This window comes from Bactrocera dorsalis, chromosome 2 (genome assembly GCF_023373825.1).
Source record: "Bactrocera dorsalis isolate Fly_Bdor chromosome 2, ASM2337382v1, whole genome shotgun sequence".
Lineage (NCBI taxonomy): Eukaryota > Metazoa > Arthropoda > Insecta > Diptera > Tephritidae > Bactrocera > Bactrocera dorsalis.
The window spans coordinates 26616740-26636572 of record NC_064304.1 but is presented as its reverse complement, the minus strand read 5'-3'; the positions used below and the strand labels follow the sequence as shown (position 1 = coordinate 26636572).

At 35.4% G+C, this 19833-nt stretch overlaps 1 protein-coding gene across 2 annotated transcripts in view; it reads right to left on the bottom strand.

Moving 5' to 3' along the window:
* Positions 1 to 19833, bottom strand: part of LOC105233684 (pituitary homeobox homolog Ptx1) — a 75800-nt gene that overhangs the window by 45075 nt on the left and 10892 nt on the right. For both annotated transcript variants that reach the window (XM_049447163.1, XM_049447164.1), the window contains exon 2: positions 17290 to 18130. In XM_049447163.1, coding sequence (XP_049303120.1) covers positions 17290 to 17773 — 484 coding nt within the window. In that variant the 5' untranslated portion in view covers positions 17774 to 18130. The remainder of the gene's footprint in view (positions 1 to 17289; positions 18131 to 19833) is intronic.

Below are 19833 nucleotides of genomic sequence, written 5' to 3'. Positions count from 1 at the left end.
GTGATACATTCATTATGCTCAAGGAGTAAGAGCTCCAACAAGTCAACGAAATCGAACGTTGGCGAACCAGTGGTCATTTTCAGGTTATGCGCTTGCGAAAACATCTATTATAATGTCATTAGTGGCGAGCACATATTGGTTGGGGCCGAAAGGCAATCGATTAAGTTGCAGATTGTGTGCGTGCGTGTGGGTCACGCTGTAATGTCCAGCTCAATTACTAGCAAACTCACACGCATACATGCATACATATAAACACACACAGCTGTACACTCGGAGACACACTTCACTTTTTCTCATTATCCATTTTGGTAATTTTCTAAAAATGTCGCATTAGAGATTATCTCTGCGCAAACTTTAACCGAACAAGACACTTTCGTCGTGAGCAAGCAACACACATACAGCTACACGCACACACACGCAGGCGCACCGCATAATAAGCGCCGTTGAACACTTGCAATGGCTATTTCGAACGCTTTGACGCCATTTTGCTTGTTCATTGCCCATTCCACTCAGCTTCGCACTTCTTCTCCGGCAAATTTCGTCTTTATACCCTAAACAGAGTATATTAATTTTGCCAGGTGGTTTGTAACACCCAGAAGGAATCGTTGGAAACCATATAAGAGGTATATATAAATGATTAGCATGAAGGGCTCAGTCGATTTAGCCCTGTCAGTCTGTCCGCCTATCTACATAATTCTATATATGCGGACTACTCTCTCAGTTTTTGAGATATTGACCTAAAATTCTGCGCACGTCCCTTCCAGCTGAAGAACCTGCTGATTTGTCTGTAAACCGAAATCGGATCATTATAGCATATAGCTGTTAAACCAACTGAACGATCAGAATCCAGTCCTTGTATGAACAACTTTTTTATTTGAAGAGATATCTTCACGAAATTTAACAGAGATTATTGCCCAAGACAACGGTACAAACTGCGAAAAAATTGTTGAGATCGGATCTCTATAGCATATAGCTACCATACAAACTGGCCTATGAAAATCAAGGAAAAGATCCTTTTATACCCCTTATAGCTATAAGAAAGGCATCTGTGCAGGGTATTAAGTCGAAGTTAAAGTTTTTCTTGTTTTCGGTTGAGATAAACTTCGACTGACAGTTTCGACGTGCGCTTTGATGGTTCTGTTGCCTGTGTGCAGCTTTGTTGTTTTGTCAAGAAAATGCGAAATGAAGAAAATTGCCAGCCTGCTGTGAGGCTAGGGCTAAGTATATGTGGAGGGCGGACGTTGAGGGGCTTAGAAAGCTGTATGCACACACACTCACGCACACATACCCAAACGCCTTTCCTTTCGATGACGATAATACAAACGAACACAATCAGCCATGAAACGACTTGCGGCCAGAGGCAGACAGCTTGCCGCTGCACAGTCAACCTCGTTGCTCCTTCACTCTCCACTCTCTGCCTCGCCACAATGCCACAATCGGGTAAGTACTTTACGAAGCTTGCCGTTTTGTGTTTGTGTGCCCTGACAGGCATTTACGAGCTAAACTGTTATCGCAAAATGTAGAAATTAATGAGCTTCTTAATGCAATTTGGCTGCTGTAGGGTTCGCCGACCGCATTTTGGGGTTAGTCCGCTGCCAAAGCACACACACTTATATACAAATGTACAGGCAAACTTTGTGTGGCACTGCAATCTTTGTGCTTGGGCATGTCAATGTTATTGCAGTGATTTTTATGTGTTTGTGTTTCTATTACTAGCTAAACACATACAAATAAATGTTTCTATTCCTTACTCAACTCTACTCTATTTGTGTTGTCTTGCAGTAATCACATATTACATTCACCGCCCAAGGAAGCTCATCATATTGCCATATCCTGGCGTGTATTTCCGGCTGACGCCCACACAATCATTGTATATATGTGTATATCTGTATGTCTTGCTTATTTGGGGTTGGTTTTTTCGTCTCCACTCCATTCTTTATTTTCCCTAACATGTAATTTCTGTATCATTTGGAGCTCAATGTGTCCCGTCATGTCTGGTAATGATGATAAGTAGCTGTAATGCTCACATGTTCGTAGTTTGTCCCGTCTTAGTGCAGATTTTTTTGCGACTGTTGTGCACAAATGACTTTGTGACTGGTAATTTTGCAAATTTTCTTAATTTGAATGACCAGCTGAGGCGATAAGATCACTTAACTTCCACTGAGTTGGCATTTCACTTAATTGTTGTTGCTAATTTGTATTGCTTTATTCATTCTTTTCATGGATTTTGTGGAGAGTTTAGTGATGCAAATGAAATTATATATCTGTTTGGATTTTCTTAAGAAAATATTAATACTACAATATCTTCATATGATACTAATTAAATCAAGATAAATAAATAGATAAATAAAAAGAAAAGTTAATTGTTGATTGATTTATGATGACATGAACTATCTCTTGCTGAAACATGAAAACCTCATACCCATAATGAAAATATGTAGTTTCTATGCAACATTATTTCACCAAAAACGTTTTAAATCACCTGACACTCCACAATTAAGGCTACAATAATTTATATTCCCAGATCAGTGGAAGAAAGTGATTTGTCGAAGCATCAAAAACCGAAAAAACGAAAGAATGAAAAATATATCAGCATGGATAGAATATGGATGAGATCATTGAACGAACAATATATCATGGCGAAATTCTGATTAAATTTGTATTTGGAGGGTAACCAAGTATTGTCATAGGTAACCACGCCTACTCCCATACAATAGTTGTAATTAAAGTGGAATAACTCACTGAAGAAAGTCGTCGATTTTCTCAAATTTTATAGTCAAGATTGTGTAAATATTATGCAATGGTTATGGCACCGCCCACTTTTAGATGAAATCACATAACTCAAGAACTGCTCGAGCAATTTGAACAAAATTTGATTTTTGCTATTATTTTGTGATCTTTATGTTATGATTATAAGACGAACGAAATCGGACTATTTCATTATATAATAGAATTTTGATGTCCATCAGATCATTTGTCTTAGCTTCATTTAAATGTATCAATAAAATGAAGATGGAAAGAAAGTATAGATAGCTGACGATTATGAAGACCCCAGTGAATTTCATTGGTATCGTAATAAAATTAAGAGAACATTTTTCTCTGATAATAACGTTTTTATATTTTCTCCAGACTTTTATACTTAATAAAGAGCTTTTGAAACTCCCGTTGACATTGTGCTGCACATACATATGTATAATGCTCAAGATGTGTGAAATAAACGATTCTTGCAGCTCCTACATAGTGATTATTGTTAATTGTGAGGCTATCAAATATTATACTCGAACGTAGCTCTTGAAGAAATATTCGGTTGAAGATCTTGATTTTCCATCAATTTAATTATATGAAATGTCCGGAGTATTCATACGTATTCGATTTCAGGATAAAGTCGAAGTCAGGACGAACCCTTGGAAATCTCACTTTGGATTGTTTCAATTGTATGTCCGCCATATTATAATATTATATTTATATAACTATAAAATAGATACATACATATGTACATAGGTAAAACTTTCATTTTCATAAATTTAATCACACACAATTGCTAAGCTGAAAATCACTTGCCGTTTAGCTCATAACTTTTACTCAAAAATCGTAAGCACACATTAAGCCAGTCTGCTTTATTAGAACATGTCGCGGCATTTGCCATAAATTCCAAATATTTTTTCATGCTCTTATATCCAATATACACAGATAAAAGCAAAACCACAACAACAAAGCAATCAAATCACGTTATCGACGAACTTTCACGCATGTTTTCTAATTTATCTGTTACGGCTGCGCAAAAATCGATAAAACAACATTTGAATTGCTAAACGCATTCGTGGCAATCTTCCAACAATTTAGACACGTGACATGTATATACAATTACATGCACATAGCCAGGTGTGAATTTAAGGATGTAGGTGCAAAGTAGAAGACGCGAAACAACAGCATAAGGAGTAAAAAGCGAAACGCTTCAATTTCTTAATGGAAACTGGAATATAGCTAAATATTAGCTACATATCTACATATACATACATAAAAGTGTGTTGTTTTAACTGTTGTAAATATATATTGTTGTTGTGTTCAAGTGCATGTTAAAGAACGCCAAGAACTGTGTAACTAAGGTCAAATGCTTTGCATTTAAAGTAGCCTCATTTGCGGAAGTGGCCTTTTCGCCATCTCCCTCTCTTTCTCTCTCTGTTTTTCTGAAAGCAGTGTGCCCAATATAGCCACTTGGCACAGCCAAGCAAATTTGGTGAATTCACTTCATGGGAGATTTCATATTCTCATGTCCTTTTGGTTGCGCTATTTTGCCGTCTGTCGCTTCTAAGTGGCAGTATATAGAGATGTCGTGTATGTAGATATAGTGTAATGTTTGTATATTTATTTTCATGTAAGGAAGTGTTGATGCAAACCAAAGTTGGGGAAAGTTAATCAGCCAGAGCATATTTTCCGGCCGTTTTACTTTCTATTTTAGCGCAGAGTTAATAGAGTGTGACGTAAAATTCAATTGGAGAAGTCTCTAAAAACGAATTTGTATAAATAATTTTTAATAAAAAAAAATATATAAAAAATATTTTTATATTACCTGTTTAAATGTAAAAATTGATAAATAAAAATTATGCTTTCCTTTAACAAAAATTTTTTTTTTTCAGGAAAAATACTATCTTTTCATACCCACAAACATATATACCTATATCTGTGTAAACATACAATAAAAATAAAATTTTTTTTTATCTTATTACAGCTTTTACAACAGGTGTGATAATTCAAACCCCTCCAAGACCTTGAGTTCAAATTTTCGTCTATTTAAATTTCCTAATTTCTCCATAATCTGCCAGTTATGCATGCTTCTAAGAATAAATTGTTATCTTATCTCTTAGTAACGCTATCTTCCTTTAAACACGTAATCTTCTCATGTATTTTGTGCCGTACTTGTTTGTATATTTGTAAATTTGTAACATCTGTCTACACTCTTGCCAACACCATCCCGCATCTTATGATGCTCACGTGCTATTAACACTTTTTGGTTAGATAAATATTAACAATGCTTTAGAAAATTTTAGAGTAGTGAGAATCAACAGAGCTATTAAACCTGCTCAGTGACCGTTTCATTTTTTTAAGATTATAATATTAAAAAATAAATTAGTATATGCCATAAAAATGATGGTAGAAAAATAAAAAAAAAATTATAACAATTATAAAAAATTAGGTATTGAAGCTTTTTTTTACGAATAATAAAAATTTTAAATTTGGAATCGGAAGATTTGATTAAATATTTCTTAGTAATTTTAAATAAAATTTTTTTTTTTTTTGGAAATTTTCTGAAAATTTTTTTTTTATTTTAAATCGTTAAAGTTATGCATTCATTAAATTAAATTAATTTGCTTTTTATTTAACTTTCGACAATTTTTATTTCAATTTAGGTGGCAACTACATAAAATAATACTTTTGTTTTTTGTGAAAATTGAAAAGGTCTAGTTCATTTCAAGAAATTTACATATTACTATAATATTTCAACAAATTTTACTTCAAAATAGGTAGCAAAAACAGAAAACAACTAATCTGGGTGGCAACACCATTTTAATCTATGTATAAATTGCAATATTGAAATCGAAAAAATTATGAGTTCACACTTCATATTTTTTTTTCTTTTATACAACATTTATGACACTCTTTATGTCAAATTATATGGCAACTCTTTAAATATTATTTATTGTTTATTGTGAAATTTTTAGGGCTAATTCAAAACATGAAATTTTATTAAAAATTTAATGCATCAAACTTTTTTCTTTCAAATTAGGTGGCAACTACCAAAAATAAAATTTTTGTTTATTGAAAAATTTGAGAATGAGTTATTCATTTAAATGAATTCCGCTTAATTTTAATATGTAATTTTTTTTTCAAATTGGGTGGCAACTACAATATTTAAGATTTTTTTTATTGTAAAAATTGAAAACGAGTACTCCATTTGAAAGAAGCATAATTTTAATATTTACATTTTTTTTCAAGTTGGGTGGCAACTACCAAAAACAAAATTTTTGTTTTTTTTTGAAAAAACTAAAAACGAGATATTCTTCAAAAAAATTAAATATAATTTAAATACATACATTTTTTTCGCAGTTGGGTGGCAACTCTAAAATTTAAGATTTTTATTTCTTCTAAAAATTGAAAAATAAAAATAATATTTACATCGCAATTTGGAAGGTTTGATGTTTATGAAAAACTAAAACGACTAACATGATGAAATTAAAAGAAAAGCGAATAAAAATGTTCATATGACTAACGGTTTAAGTTATTCTTGGAAAATGACAATTTACTCAGAATTCGACAATGTCCCTAAGTAATACACATTTTTAAAAACTTATGTATATATGTATGTATGTATAAATGTACTTGCATACAAATTTCCATATACATATATGTATATATAAGTACGTACGTATTTGATTATGTAAGCAAACATACACTTTGTTCTTCCAACTCATCGCAGACCTAAATTTATCTAAAAAATACCACAACGCCAACACTTGCTATACAAATTTAAGAAAAAATACCTGACAGTTTCGTAAAACCAACTTCTTGTTTACCGTTGCAGCCACACAGAACTAATTTCAGGATTTGCTTTCGTTTATGTTTTCTTCCAATTTTTTTGTTTTTTTTTCAGTATATCGGGATTATCTTAGTAGTTTGTGTTGTGACAACACGTTTTAGGCAAATAATAGAATATTTGTTTCTTTTCATTTTTTTCTTATTTGCTCTCCAGCCACATAAGTGCTCCCATTTAAATTGTTTGCGCACATCTTTCCCTTTTTTCCTCAAGCGAAGCAAACAGGAGAAAGAATCTGCTTATTTACTTATTTGTTCAACTAATGTAATAAAAGTAAAAAAATAGAATAAAATAAAAATCGCTGCATAACTCAAAACGCATTTAATTATTTACACTGTTCGTGGCTGTTTTCACGCAAATAAACAAAAAGGTAAAAAGTGATAAGCGGGTGGAAAAGTCTGTGGCAAGAAAATGCTGGCAACTCACGTACCTTCAAACAAATATGGGAGATGAATCTTCTGAGGTTTGCCTATGTATACGAGTATCTTATATTGAGACTTTTTTCGTGTAAATAATTGTATTTTTTGTATATTAGCAACGAGACTTTATGTGAAGACGTTTTGTAAAAATCTTTCTATGTGCTGACAAACATATTTCAATATTTTTCTGCGAAGATTCTATGCTTTAAAGCCGTTTAAAATCAGTTTATGTAAAATTTCTCTAACTCAATAAAGAAGTAAAGAGTTCTAAGCTGTCCAAGTGAGATCTTTCTTGGTAATTATAACGAAATTGATATATATTTTATATACTTTAGAGGATGGAGCCATGTGTAGAAGTTCACGAAAGTGAGGAGAGTTCTCTGAGCGCCATTCAATTCGGAGTGGCCAGAATTGATTCCTTAAAATATGGCTCCAGCATCTTACGACTTTCGGTCTTAGACCAAGCAACCTATCCTCTGGGTAGCCAAAAAACATAAGTTGAAGGCGAGTTAAAGCGAGAAGGCGAAACATCCCTTGCTCAGGGTTTTGCGGGTAAAAACACTACCAATGAAAAAAAGAAAAAAAGCCTCGGACGCTATTGTAAACTCGGATTATACCCTATCCCAAAGCAATATCTCTACTTTAGAAACTATGAATAATAATAAAATAATAATTAAACCATAGATGCGCTAAAATCGGTTTAGTACGGTCGCTGGCGCTTGTGTGGACTTTTGACCTCCTTCTTTAAAGCGTCATGCCTAGGTCAAAGTTAATTTTTTTTTTTAATTTTTCGAATATTTTTTTTTTGATAGATTACATCAATGAATCTTCAGTAACACTAAAGGCTATCCGGCATCAATCACACTGAAGTTGCGAATATTCAAATTTTATAAATGTTGAGTTCGAATTGTATACATCTATGTAGTATATAATCCGGCTTTTAGATGTTGGTAACCGAGTAATTCGCCCTTAAAAGCTTTTAAGCAAATAACGAACGAAATTAAAATCAAATTTTCGTAGCGAAAAACTTTAACAATTTCTAAAAATGTGGCCTCTATTGAAAATTCCAATTTAAAATTTAGAAAATTTTCTGAAGCAGTCTAAAGGTATGAAGCACTAATCAAAACAAAAAAAATTAAAATAAAAAATTTCAAAAATAACAAAATTGTTCTTTTTTTTAATGAAAAATATAAAATTTTTTTTTTATATTTTTTTAATATTATTTAAAATATTTTGCTTTAAAAATTTCAGGTGGCTTAAACAGCCACTTTCTTCGAATACTATTATTCCGATAAATACCAATAGTATTAGCGCGTATTAAAATATCAGAAATATCAAAACAAATAAATAATAAATAAAAACAAAAATTTTTAAGCGATTATGACTTCATGTTTATAGCATATTTTGTACTCAAAACATTTTTAAATATTAAAAAAAAAATTTTGAAAAATTTTGAATTTTGAAATTGATGAATTAATTGTAGCGCCCACATTGAAGTGTTGAAACGTGGAAAAATGAGAGAAATGCTAAACTCTTTAATGCCAAAACATAAAATTAATAACACACGGAAACAAGTTTTAAAGCTTCATAAAAAATAACACAACAACAACACAACAAAATGGATGGTGGCGACCGAAAGGCACATAAAAAGAGATGTTGAAAAAATTACAAAAGAAATATATAATAAAAACGCAGGCGACAAATTTTATGGTGAACTTGTGGTGCTGCGTGTTCGCCACACGCGCTAGCTAGGCTTTCCGTCGCCGCTGCGTCGGGGCAGCTGCTGGCGTCATAATTCAAACGCAAAACGCTGCAAATGCGATTGCAGAAGGAAATGAATGGTTACAGAAGCGGCTGAGGAGGAAATGAGAAGTATATGAGAAAAGGGGGAGTTGAATGCTTATATACGTATGCGTGCATGTGTGTTGTGGGAAAAAGTACAAATGCATTGGTGACAAACTTTAAGACACAAGCATAGTTATTGGCGCAGCCTTTAAGCGCGACGGCATTGAGTTAACGGCAAGGAAATTAAGTTATAAAATTTGTTGGAGTATTAAAGAGTGGCACATTTTAGAGCTGAATATGAGAGCAAGCTGTATTAGAGTTAATATACACACATACATATGTATGTGTGTATGTACATATGCATAAACGGACGTTGACTAACTACAGCAAACATATTGAAGCGATCAACTAAATTAATTCAAAACCTTTTGAGGAGGCTTAAATGGGATTAAAAAAATATTTCCGCTTTATACAGATGTGTGTGCATGTTTATAGAAAAAAGTCCCACCTGCATATGTGCATATGTGTGTGAGAGATTCTAGAGCGGGTTAAGGTGACTTAAAAATAAATATAGAAATATGTTTATGAAATACTGCAGGCTAGAAAATAAATAATTTGAACTTGAAATAGCGCATTAAATTATTAAAATACGACATACACATACAAAAATGAGGAAAAATATTTTAAATGAGAAAAAAGCACGCACGAATGACATAAAATTGTTGCATGCAATCAAATTAATAATGAACAAAACAAAAACTAAAAGTGTATGGTATAAATATAAGCTTTTTTATGACAAAAAAAATACAAATGAGAAAAAATGTTATAATACACTTCACATGTGAATTTCTCATAGCATAAAAGGGTTAAAAAGATACTTATATTTATTTCGATAGATAAGTTTGCATGGCAGCTATATGCTATAATGGTCTAATCCGAGAAATTTGGTCAGTGATTTTAGCGCTGCTTAGAGTAATAATCAATACTTAATTTCTCGTAGGTATTTGGACAAATAAAAAGGTTTTCATACAAGAACTTGATTTGGTTATTCTGTATGGCAGCTATATGATATAGTAGTCCGATCTAAGAAATTTCTTTAGATATTACAGCGTTGTCTTGAATAGTAAATCATATTAAATTTGATAAAGATAGCTTGCCAAATAAGAAAGTTTTCCATACAAGAACTTGAGTTTGACCGGTCAGTTTGTACGGTAGGTATAAGATATAGTGGTCCGATCTGAAAAATTTCTTCATATATTTTAGGAATGTTCTGGGTAACAAACTATACCAAATTTTGTGAAGATAGCTTGCCAAATAAAAAAGTTTTCCATACAAGGACTTGAGTTTGATCCGATCAAAGAAATTTTATCAGATATTAAAGCGTTGTCTTGGATAATAAATTACGCCAGATTTCATGAAGATATCTTGCCAAATAAAAAGTTTTCTATATAAGGACTTGAGTTTGAACGGCCAATATGTATGGCAGGTATAAGATATAGTGGTCCGATCTGAACAATTTCTTCGAAGATTTTAGCACTGTCTTGGGCAATGAATTATACCAAATTTCGTGAAGATATCTTGCCCAATAAAAGTTTTCCATACAAGGACTTGAGTTTGAACGGTCAGTTTGTATGGCGGCTATATGATATAGCGGTACAATATAAAAAATTTCTGCAGAACAGAGTTAGCACATTGATATATGTAGACAAAATACAAAAAAAAATTAAATTAATAAATATCTTCCAGAACAACTGACTAAAATATTGCAGTTGCTGTTGTTGCTGCTCCACTGCACCGAAAATGCTTTTGGTCGCCATTAAATTGCCAATAATTGAAATCCCCAATGTACACACATTCGGCACGTTGCAAAGCCATTATTTAAACAACAATAACAATAGCAAAGCATGCATAAGCATACAAAAGAAACGAGCAACAGCACCAATAATGGCAGACAACGGAGCGTGGAAGCTGTGGCAAGAGTAACAACACGACAGAAAGCAACAAATAATACAAATGACACGTTCAACAACAAGTGTAACGACAATAACAACAAATTTGTTAGCAAAGCGCACCTGCAAAATGACAAACAATGCAAGCAACACAGATGACAACAGCAACGATGACAACTGCTGCAGCAGCAGCAACACAGCAACGGTGTGTGGCAAAAGCAACAGACACTTTGTGGCACAAAGTATGAGTAAACGGTATATGTGCTGTATGTGTGCTTGCAGTCATGCGGCCGATAGCAATCAGCGACGTGTGTAGAGAAGGTGTTGTCAATGCTCCTCGCATGACATAATAGCAATTGCAGCAATTCCAAATAAGCATGCAATTTGCATATGTGGCACAAGTGGCAATATACACGCACACATGCATGCATACAACCACAACCCAAACACATTTGCACCTGTGCACTTATACATATATGTGTTTATATAATGTATAAGTGTATATGGTTGCGTTTGTCAACAGGTCCAAGGATATTCGTGGCTTTTAACAAATATTTTTATTGTTTGCATTTTATTTTTAATGTGCCCCATTCGTGGCATGGCAGTTTTAAATTGTTTTTCTAAGCAAATAAATTCGAATGAAAGTGCCACAATGTCACTGGCTGGGTGAGTGAGAGGTCAAAAAGTGCTTTGCTTCTAGTAAAGTTGGTCCTTACGGTTTTAACAACTGCTGTGTTGCTGCTGCATTTGCCCAAGGCAGTGCTTTGCAACAGTTTGGTGCAGATTTTTATTTTAACTGCGATATTATCTGTTAGAGGAAGTCTGTAAAATGCAGTAACTTTCGAAACATTTAAAGGCTAAGTCAGTCTGGTATTTGAAAAAAAAATTGAAAAAATTCATGTCTTTGACGCGCAAAGTATTCATTTTACAAAACAATCGAAGCTGTAATTTTTTTTAAATTCCAAAAATCGAAATTTTTTTAGACTATCAAGAACATAAGTGTGCTTTTTTTAAGTTGATGCAGTGGCTACAATAAAACTGTCAATAAAAGGGTATTTTTGCTCACCAAATAAATGTTTTCCAGGTGGTTCCTGTTCCCATAATGTCAGAATAAAACTGTCTAATTGCGGCCTTTTTTGAACAACTGGAGTCTAGACTTCTTAAAAAATGTACTAAAACAAAAAGTGAAAGTTCGGAGAATCTTTAGAGAGCTTCTGCTGCCTTCATGTCATTATGGTGTCTGCAAATCAGTCCGATGTCATATCTATATTGAGCGCCTAGTGGAAAAGTTTTAATGCCACAGGCACAGTACAACTCGCATTTGTTCCCGGCAGTGAGACAGAAGTGCGAAAATAGTGCGATTAGAGCATCAATTGAGGAAGGCCAGTGGCAGTCTCTCGACAACGTCGTTCTCTAGCGCCCTCGTGACGTGGAAGGAGTGAATTCTGCCGCCCCCTCTATCTACCTACCTTACAAGTTTCATGAAATGGTTCGAACAAAAGTGAATTTAATCAAAATATCTTCGTATGTATACAAATTTAGGAACTAGAAGCAACACTTGCAAATGATCTGAAGTTTTATCGAAAATCACCTACAGCGATGAGGCTCATTTTTGAGCTGAATGGCTTCGTCAATAAGCAAAACATCTTATTGATGAAAGCAGCATTCCAAAAACTCCATGAGTCACCATTACATCCCGAAAAAAATTACGTTTGGTACACTTACGATTGACACAATTTGCAAAATAAATCTTTCCGTAATGATCATTTGTTGTTACTGTGAAAAAGGAATTTTACTGATAATGATAAACTGAATATTCTTGGCGAATTGATTGTTTTGGACAATATGCGGTTCCCGGAAAACCAATTTGAACGGCCCCCTTCTCCCCCAAATGGCCCAGTCAATGTGGTTTTTGTGTTTTTTTTTTTTAACTAGCGGTCTTATTGAAAAACCCGTTAGTAGAGCACAAAACATTCCCTTTTCCAATCCACTTAAGAGTCGAATTGCCATTGAAACAAGTTCGTCCTCAGCCAAGTTTTCATGGGGCAAAGTGTCGAAAGAGGGACTTCAAGCTCTCATTTGTTACAGGATGTGTGCAGAATATACGAAGAATAATATGAATTATGGGTATAGGTCGTCATCGCAGTTCTTCAACGTTTTCAATGCAGTAGTTGGTTACTTGTTGTCTTTTGGCTTTAATAAGATCTTCCATTTCTTTGGTTTTCAAAGTACATACTTTTTCTGGAAGCAACAGACTCAGTTGAAATCCATCTAATACTTCGCTGGAAAAGCGCGTCTTCAAATCTACGGGGATTTTATCCAATAAAGGCATGTACACTGAGACCCTGTAGTAGTCTTCCTAGGTCCTTCATTTCCCCTTCTCCGAATCAGCCACTGATTAGTGCGAACTAAGCTCTCAGTTTTTGAGATATTGATCGTTCTTGTCTTCTCAAGAAGCTATGCATATGCCAGAAACGTATATATTTGACAACAATGGCGTTTTATTATTTTTATTTATTTATTTTTATTATTAATTATTGTATGGAAACGCTTTTATTTGAATATATATGTATGTACATATGTTCACGAAATTTTGCACGAATATTATGAGAAGCAATCCGAGGCAAAGGTGAAGAATTTGTTCAATTCGGACCTCTAGAGCCATACTGCCGAACAAAGTGACCTGCTAAGGCTCTATAGATTCGCTGCAGGCGAAATAAGCATTTTTTTGTTCTTCATAAATTGCATATTTTTAATATCTAGAGATATCTAAATAAAAATGCTGCCGCAACCAAGTGCGCTAGATGAGATAATGGCGAGGCATTTAGTACTCTTACTTTATCCATAGAAATGTAAAAAAAAAATAGTTTTCTTTTATATTGAAACGACAGCATCAGCAGCTATTATGAACTATTATACTATGAAATATTTCATCAGCAAATGATTTATCAGCAAGCTTGAAATCTTTGAAACTGAAGTGTGCCAAGAGCTTTCCAACAACACACGAAGTCCTCAACAGCAATGTAATCACTTAATTGCACCGAAACTATGTTTCTAATCACAGAACAACAAGTGCATACAATCAACCACTTCTTTCCCCTAACCCTACACACTTCCTCTCCACACATTGACAGCCACATATTTTCATAAGCAGCTTGTACAATAACACTTCAATTTGTGTAATTCCCAAAACAATTTCGCCTCCACAAAGGCAACAAACACTTGACGCAAACATATCAAATTTCCAGCAGGGAAACACTTGGCAGGATGAGTGGAACGATGCACAGCGAACGGCTGAGTGCGAAACCCCTGTCATAACTGAGTGATGACCAACGAACGAAGGCGTCCTTGCGTCTAGCGCGGCGATTTCAAGTGGGAAGTCAAAGTAGACAGCAAATTTCGTGAGGAAATGGTAAAATAATATGTGGCAGATAAGATACTTTCGAAATTTGGGAGTACTAATTTATGTATATGTACATATGTTCAACACTGTCTCACGGCACAGCAGCCAAGCGTGGTACGTACACTTTATAGTACATGCATATTTGTATATTTGTGTGTTTGTGCTGCCATCCACAGCACTTCAAAAACTCACTTCAACGCAGCTCCTCTTCAGCGCATATTGCACACTCTTTGTGTGTGCGGCGCATCATTTTATGGCAGAAGGGTGCTCAATTAGCCGTGACGCGCTGCCAGTATACATACATACATACATACACACAAGCATATATACGAACCCAGCAGGGCAGAGTGAAAGGCAGCGAAATTAGTATATTTATGTACGCTAATGATTGCACAATGATTACGTTGGAATTTCGTTCACGACACTGCTCTTTTTTCAGCGTTCCCTTCCCCCTCCCTTGCAGCGCGACAGCAACAAGCGTCTGTGATGCAGTTGCCTTGCCGTTGAACACATTAAAATGCGTGAAAAATGTTCGCTTATTTGAACAAGTGCAGAGCGGCAAATAACAACGAACCGTACAACAGCAACAACAACAAGTGCACGCACGAGATTACACGATGTCGCCGCACAGTCAAGTGTATTCGTGTAAGCGCGAGCGACACAGTGCAGCTCAGCGCTTGTAATTGCGGCGACTGCGTTGGGTGGGTGTTTTATTGGTCGGTTGTTGTTGTTATTATTGTTGTTTGCGCTGGCTAAGTTTGCCGAACGATTTGCCGGCGTTGAAGTGTGACTGAATGGCATTTGGATCGCGCGAATTTTAACACTCGCGCTGTCAACGCGCCATCGGAACGTGGTTTTGAATATCATTGGGCGAATTACGGTGCCTCCTTGCCGCTAATAGTGCTGTTATGTTGCCTGTTCAAACGCCTGTGTGTATGTAGTTGAGGGTGCATGCGTTTTTTTTCTTGTTGTTGTTGTTATTTTGGCAAATTAAAAGCGTGAACGTTTGCATGAATCATGAATCATGCTGAACAGCTAGCAGTGGCGGGAATCACAGCAGCTGTTGTTGACAGATTACTTTGGCATAATTGTTGCATTGTTTGGACACATTGTCTAATGTTTAGCTATGAATGTAGAAAGGTGTGTAAGTGCCAATATCTGTGTAAATTTACATCATCAAAAGCAGCGTTGCAACTTTTTGGTGCGTGGACACTTGTTGGCAACGTTAGCCAGTTTCAAGCAAATACAAACAAACATACGCTTGAATATTACACAATATTAGAGAGTGTTGAGTGTAGTGGATGTGTTTTTTGAGCTCCTGGATTTTTCGTGAAATAATCCCAGTTTTTCATAGTGAAATCACACTTGATTTGGCTTGGGACTTACCGAAATTCGGGACGATCCAAGCAAATTGATAAGTACAATTAAATTTAAATAAAAACTTATTTTCAAATACCTGAACCTTCGTGGGAATTTTCCAAATTTTTTAGTTCCATTTTTATTATTTTTCCCCTACTAACAGCGATTCGAACGTGCGCTTATTTTTTTTTGAATTTGCCGCTTTGTTTTGATCAGCTGTTCTCCGTTTTTCGCTTTTTCGTTTTTTTTCTCCTTTTCGTTCTGCTCTCGGTATAGGCATTGCCAACCATTTATAATATAAATTAGGTTTAGCAGCAGGGACTGAACGTACTCATTGACAGGTGTACCCAACTATATTCTCACTGAGGTATGGCCTCTGAGAATAGTATGGGGCGTACACCAGAGAATCCTTTTCGGAGGAATTCTAAAATTCTGAGAACGCCCCCAAACGGCCGAAATGAAGAATCCACCGCTGCTGGATCAACATTAAGTGACGAAATCTCATATTTCTATAGAGTTGAACACCCCAAAGCGGCTGTGAGAAGCATCGGGAGAACTACCCCCCCAAAAAAAAACAAAAAAAAGGTTATTGAAAAGGTGCAAGAAATGACCAGTGAGGTCAAGAAAGTAATAGTTACTACGGGTCAACATAACACATGCGAAAAATGGGTGGATGTAGTTAAAAATAGAAGCCGATTCAAAAGAAAATAAGAGCGAAACCGGACGCCATCATAATAACGAAGGTGGAAGGTGCGTCGTATGCTGATATTCTCCGGAAGATAAAAAGCGACAGCGGTCTTGAAGAGTTGGGTCCTATAGGAAAAACTTATCTTTCAAAGTTGTGGGGAATGAAAATATCTACAACTTTTGTATTGACACTTTTTTCACATAACCTCAAAATTTATGTGAAAAATTCAAATAACCAAGTGTTTGATTTTTTATGATATTTAATATGTATGTATGTATATCGGGAAGTACATACCATTATACAAATCCATTTATACAAATACGGTATTTTCTGAACTAGTATTTTTAGAGCGTTCTCTACTTAATTTATTTTTTTTCCAACTTTTTTGAAATTTAATATTTTTATCAATTAATATATGCATATACATATGTATATTCTTTTAATTTAATTTTTTTTAATTGATTTTTTTTTATTTCTTAAATTTATAAAATTTTTTCATTGTTTTTGGGATATTTAAATAAGTTCTCCTGATCGCCTCAAAACCGATTTAAATGATCTCCATTATAGTGGAATCATTAGCGCATACATCAGTCGATACAGCATAAGTTTAAGAACAAGCTGTCAGATATAATATAGTTGCTTGTTCACACCATTTTGACGCACAGACAGACACTACTTGCCTTGGGGGCATAACTCAATGCGCCAACGACTCGGAACATGGCGCGGGAATGAGTGAGTTATGAGCTAATTAATTATTTGTTAATTTGTTAGTTGTCAGAAGTCATTTTAGACACTTTTGCCTTGGCAACATATGAGAACATGAGCTTCTGCGTAAGTTGCGTTGACGTCGCATAAGCGTGTACAAATGTTTTTTCGTGTTTTTTTTGCTTGAGCGATTTGTGTGTAGAAAAAACGAAGTCTAGCAAGAAATTATACACGTTTTGCAAATACCTATAATAACGATTTTTCTTGACGATCTTTACTCAAAATCTATATACAATTTTGATATTTAAAGATTTCAGCTTATAATTCTAAAAGCCGCTCCAATCTTCTAACTCTAGTCAACTTAAGTTACAAGCATATTCAGTACTTACTTCTCAGTTTCTCGAGCGGCTCATGCTTCGGCGTATGCGGTGGCACCACGGCGTGATGTGGATGCTGCGGATAGCCCAAATCCTGACCAGCTGTATGATGTAAATGACTCAGACTGCCGATTGGCATCAGACTCGATATGGCGGGTGAAATGCTAACCGACGAATTGGAGTCATGTAGACTGTGATGATTGTGCAAATGCTCTTGTCCGTTGGCCGAACCGGCGCTACCATTCACCGTTGAACTGCCAGTACTGCCGCTACTGAGTGCAGTGCTTGTTGTGTTGGTACTCTCAGCCGAACCTGCCGAACCGGCACCCGCTGCTGTGCCAGCACTCACTAAATCCTGCAAACAGAGGCCGGTCGATTCGGCTGACATTGCTTCGAGACCATTTAGCGCACCACCGGTGCCGGCCGAATTGTGAACGACACCCAGACCGCTGCCAGCAGCGACGGCACCACCGCCGCCGCCACCGGCGCGATCCATGCCTAAGTATGTGGGAAAAATGGTGGAAAAGCTTTGTGCCACAGATTGGTGTGGCTGATGGTGATGCAGTGCGGCCGACTGCTGGTGCGGATGCGGATGCGGATGCAGCGGTGGCAGGTGGTGATCTCTGCCGGAGAACTTCGTCGTGACGACGTCCTTGAAGTGTTGCAAAAATGTAGTCGTCGTGGTGAGGCCGGTATAGTCTAACGTTGGCGTAATATTGGTCGGCACGTACGCGGACGCTGTATGTGGCGTCGTACGGTCGTTAGTGCGATCGATGATTGTGCCGTTGGCCTGCAACTGTGCGGTGTGTAGGGCGTGGCGTAGATACGTAGTGGCTCAATGTGTAAGTAACTGCTGAAAATGAGAAAGTAAAGGCAATTTTAGTAAGTTTAGTGCAAAATTTAACTGTAAATGTGCATATAAATGTGATTTACAACTGTGTGTGCGCAGCGCGAATTTTAGAAAGTGCCGCTGTCAGGTGTGCAGCTTATCTACCGTTAGTTGATAACTTTTGCTGCTGAAATAGCTAAGCGCAGCGCGATTATCTCTTATGTGATAACAAAAAATTAAATGCAAATGTTGAATGAGTTCATGTAAATTAATTTAGATTTTGATTCAAATAGGAGTATACATAACTATAAAACTTTTATTAAGTTTTGCGTTCGGTTTCCTCATATTTATGGCTTAGGTTCGAGGTTTTCTTAAACAACTAAACTATTGGAAATGAGTAGGCTTCTTGGAAGCTGGGCAACTTTAAAGTGAAATTTATATTATAATATTTGTGAAAAAATTTATACTTGAGCGTGCCAAAAATCCCATTCCTTTAATAGAAGGAAGTTTTCAAGTCAATCCATCTAGTCGTTTTGAAGATATTCTCCTTGCCGGCTCTGAATACAGCGTTTCCGGAAAAACGCGTTTAAAGCATTTGGAGCCATTCTCGCGAACTTAAAAAGTACTTGGAAATACGCTCATATCTCCGAAACTATTTGCCGAATCCATTCCCAAATGGCGGCAAATATTCCCAAATATATTTACAAGCGATATATAAGCACAATAAATGTAACACCTGGGTGTATTTTTGCTGTTCTTGGATTATTTGATGCAATGGCTAATCATTTTTGAGAAAAATACCTATGCGTTCTGGAAAACAGTCATTAATATGTAGAGAATAATCTTTTTAACAAGAAAACGCTTTAACTTCGATTGCATTGAAGCTATGACTTAATACCGTTCATAAATACAAAAGTTTTCCATACAAGGACTTATGTTTGACCGGTTAGCTTGTATGACAGCTATATGATATAGTGGTCCGATCTTGAAAATTTCTAGAGATATTATAGCGTTGTTTTGGCTTATAAATCATACCAAAGTTCGTGAAGATAGCTTGCCAAATAAAAAAGTTTTCCATACAAGGACTTGATTTTGAACGTTCAATTTGTATGGCAGCTATATGATATACTAGTCCGATCTAAAAAATTTCTTCAGATATTATAACGTTGTCTTAGAAAATAAACCATACCAAAGTTCGTGAAGATAGCTTGCCAAATAAAAAAGTTTTCCATACAAGGACTTGATTTTGAACGTTCAGTTTGTATGGCAGCTATATGATATAGTAGTCCGATTTAGAAAATTTCTGCAGATATTATAACGTAGTCTTAGAAAATAAACCATACCAAAGTTCGTGAAGATAGCTTGCCAAATAAAAAAGTTTTCCATACAAGGACTTGATTTTGAACGTTCAGTTTGTATGGCAGCTATATGCAATAATGACCCAAAATTTGTAGTTCCAAACGGCAAATGAGCTGCTTTTGGACAGCAGTTCGTGTGTAAAATTTCCGTTCGATAACTTTAAAACTAAGAGTCTAATTCCCGTATTTGCATTTATCATACATATGAACATGGCAATATCACCGCAGCTCGTCACGCTGAACATTTACTTATTTATTATATATGTACATATTTTATATTTTTCCTCTGACTGTTACTTCGTGACAAACTTTATATACTCTCTTCAGGATATAATTAGCACTAACTACCTTGTAATTACCGTAATTATA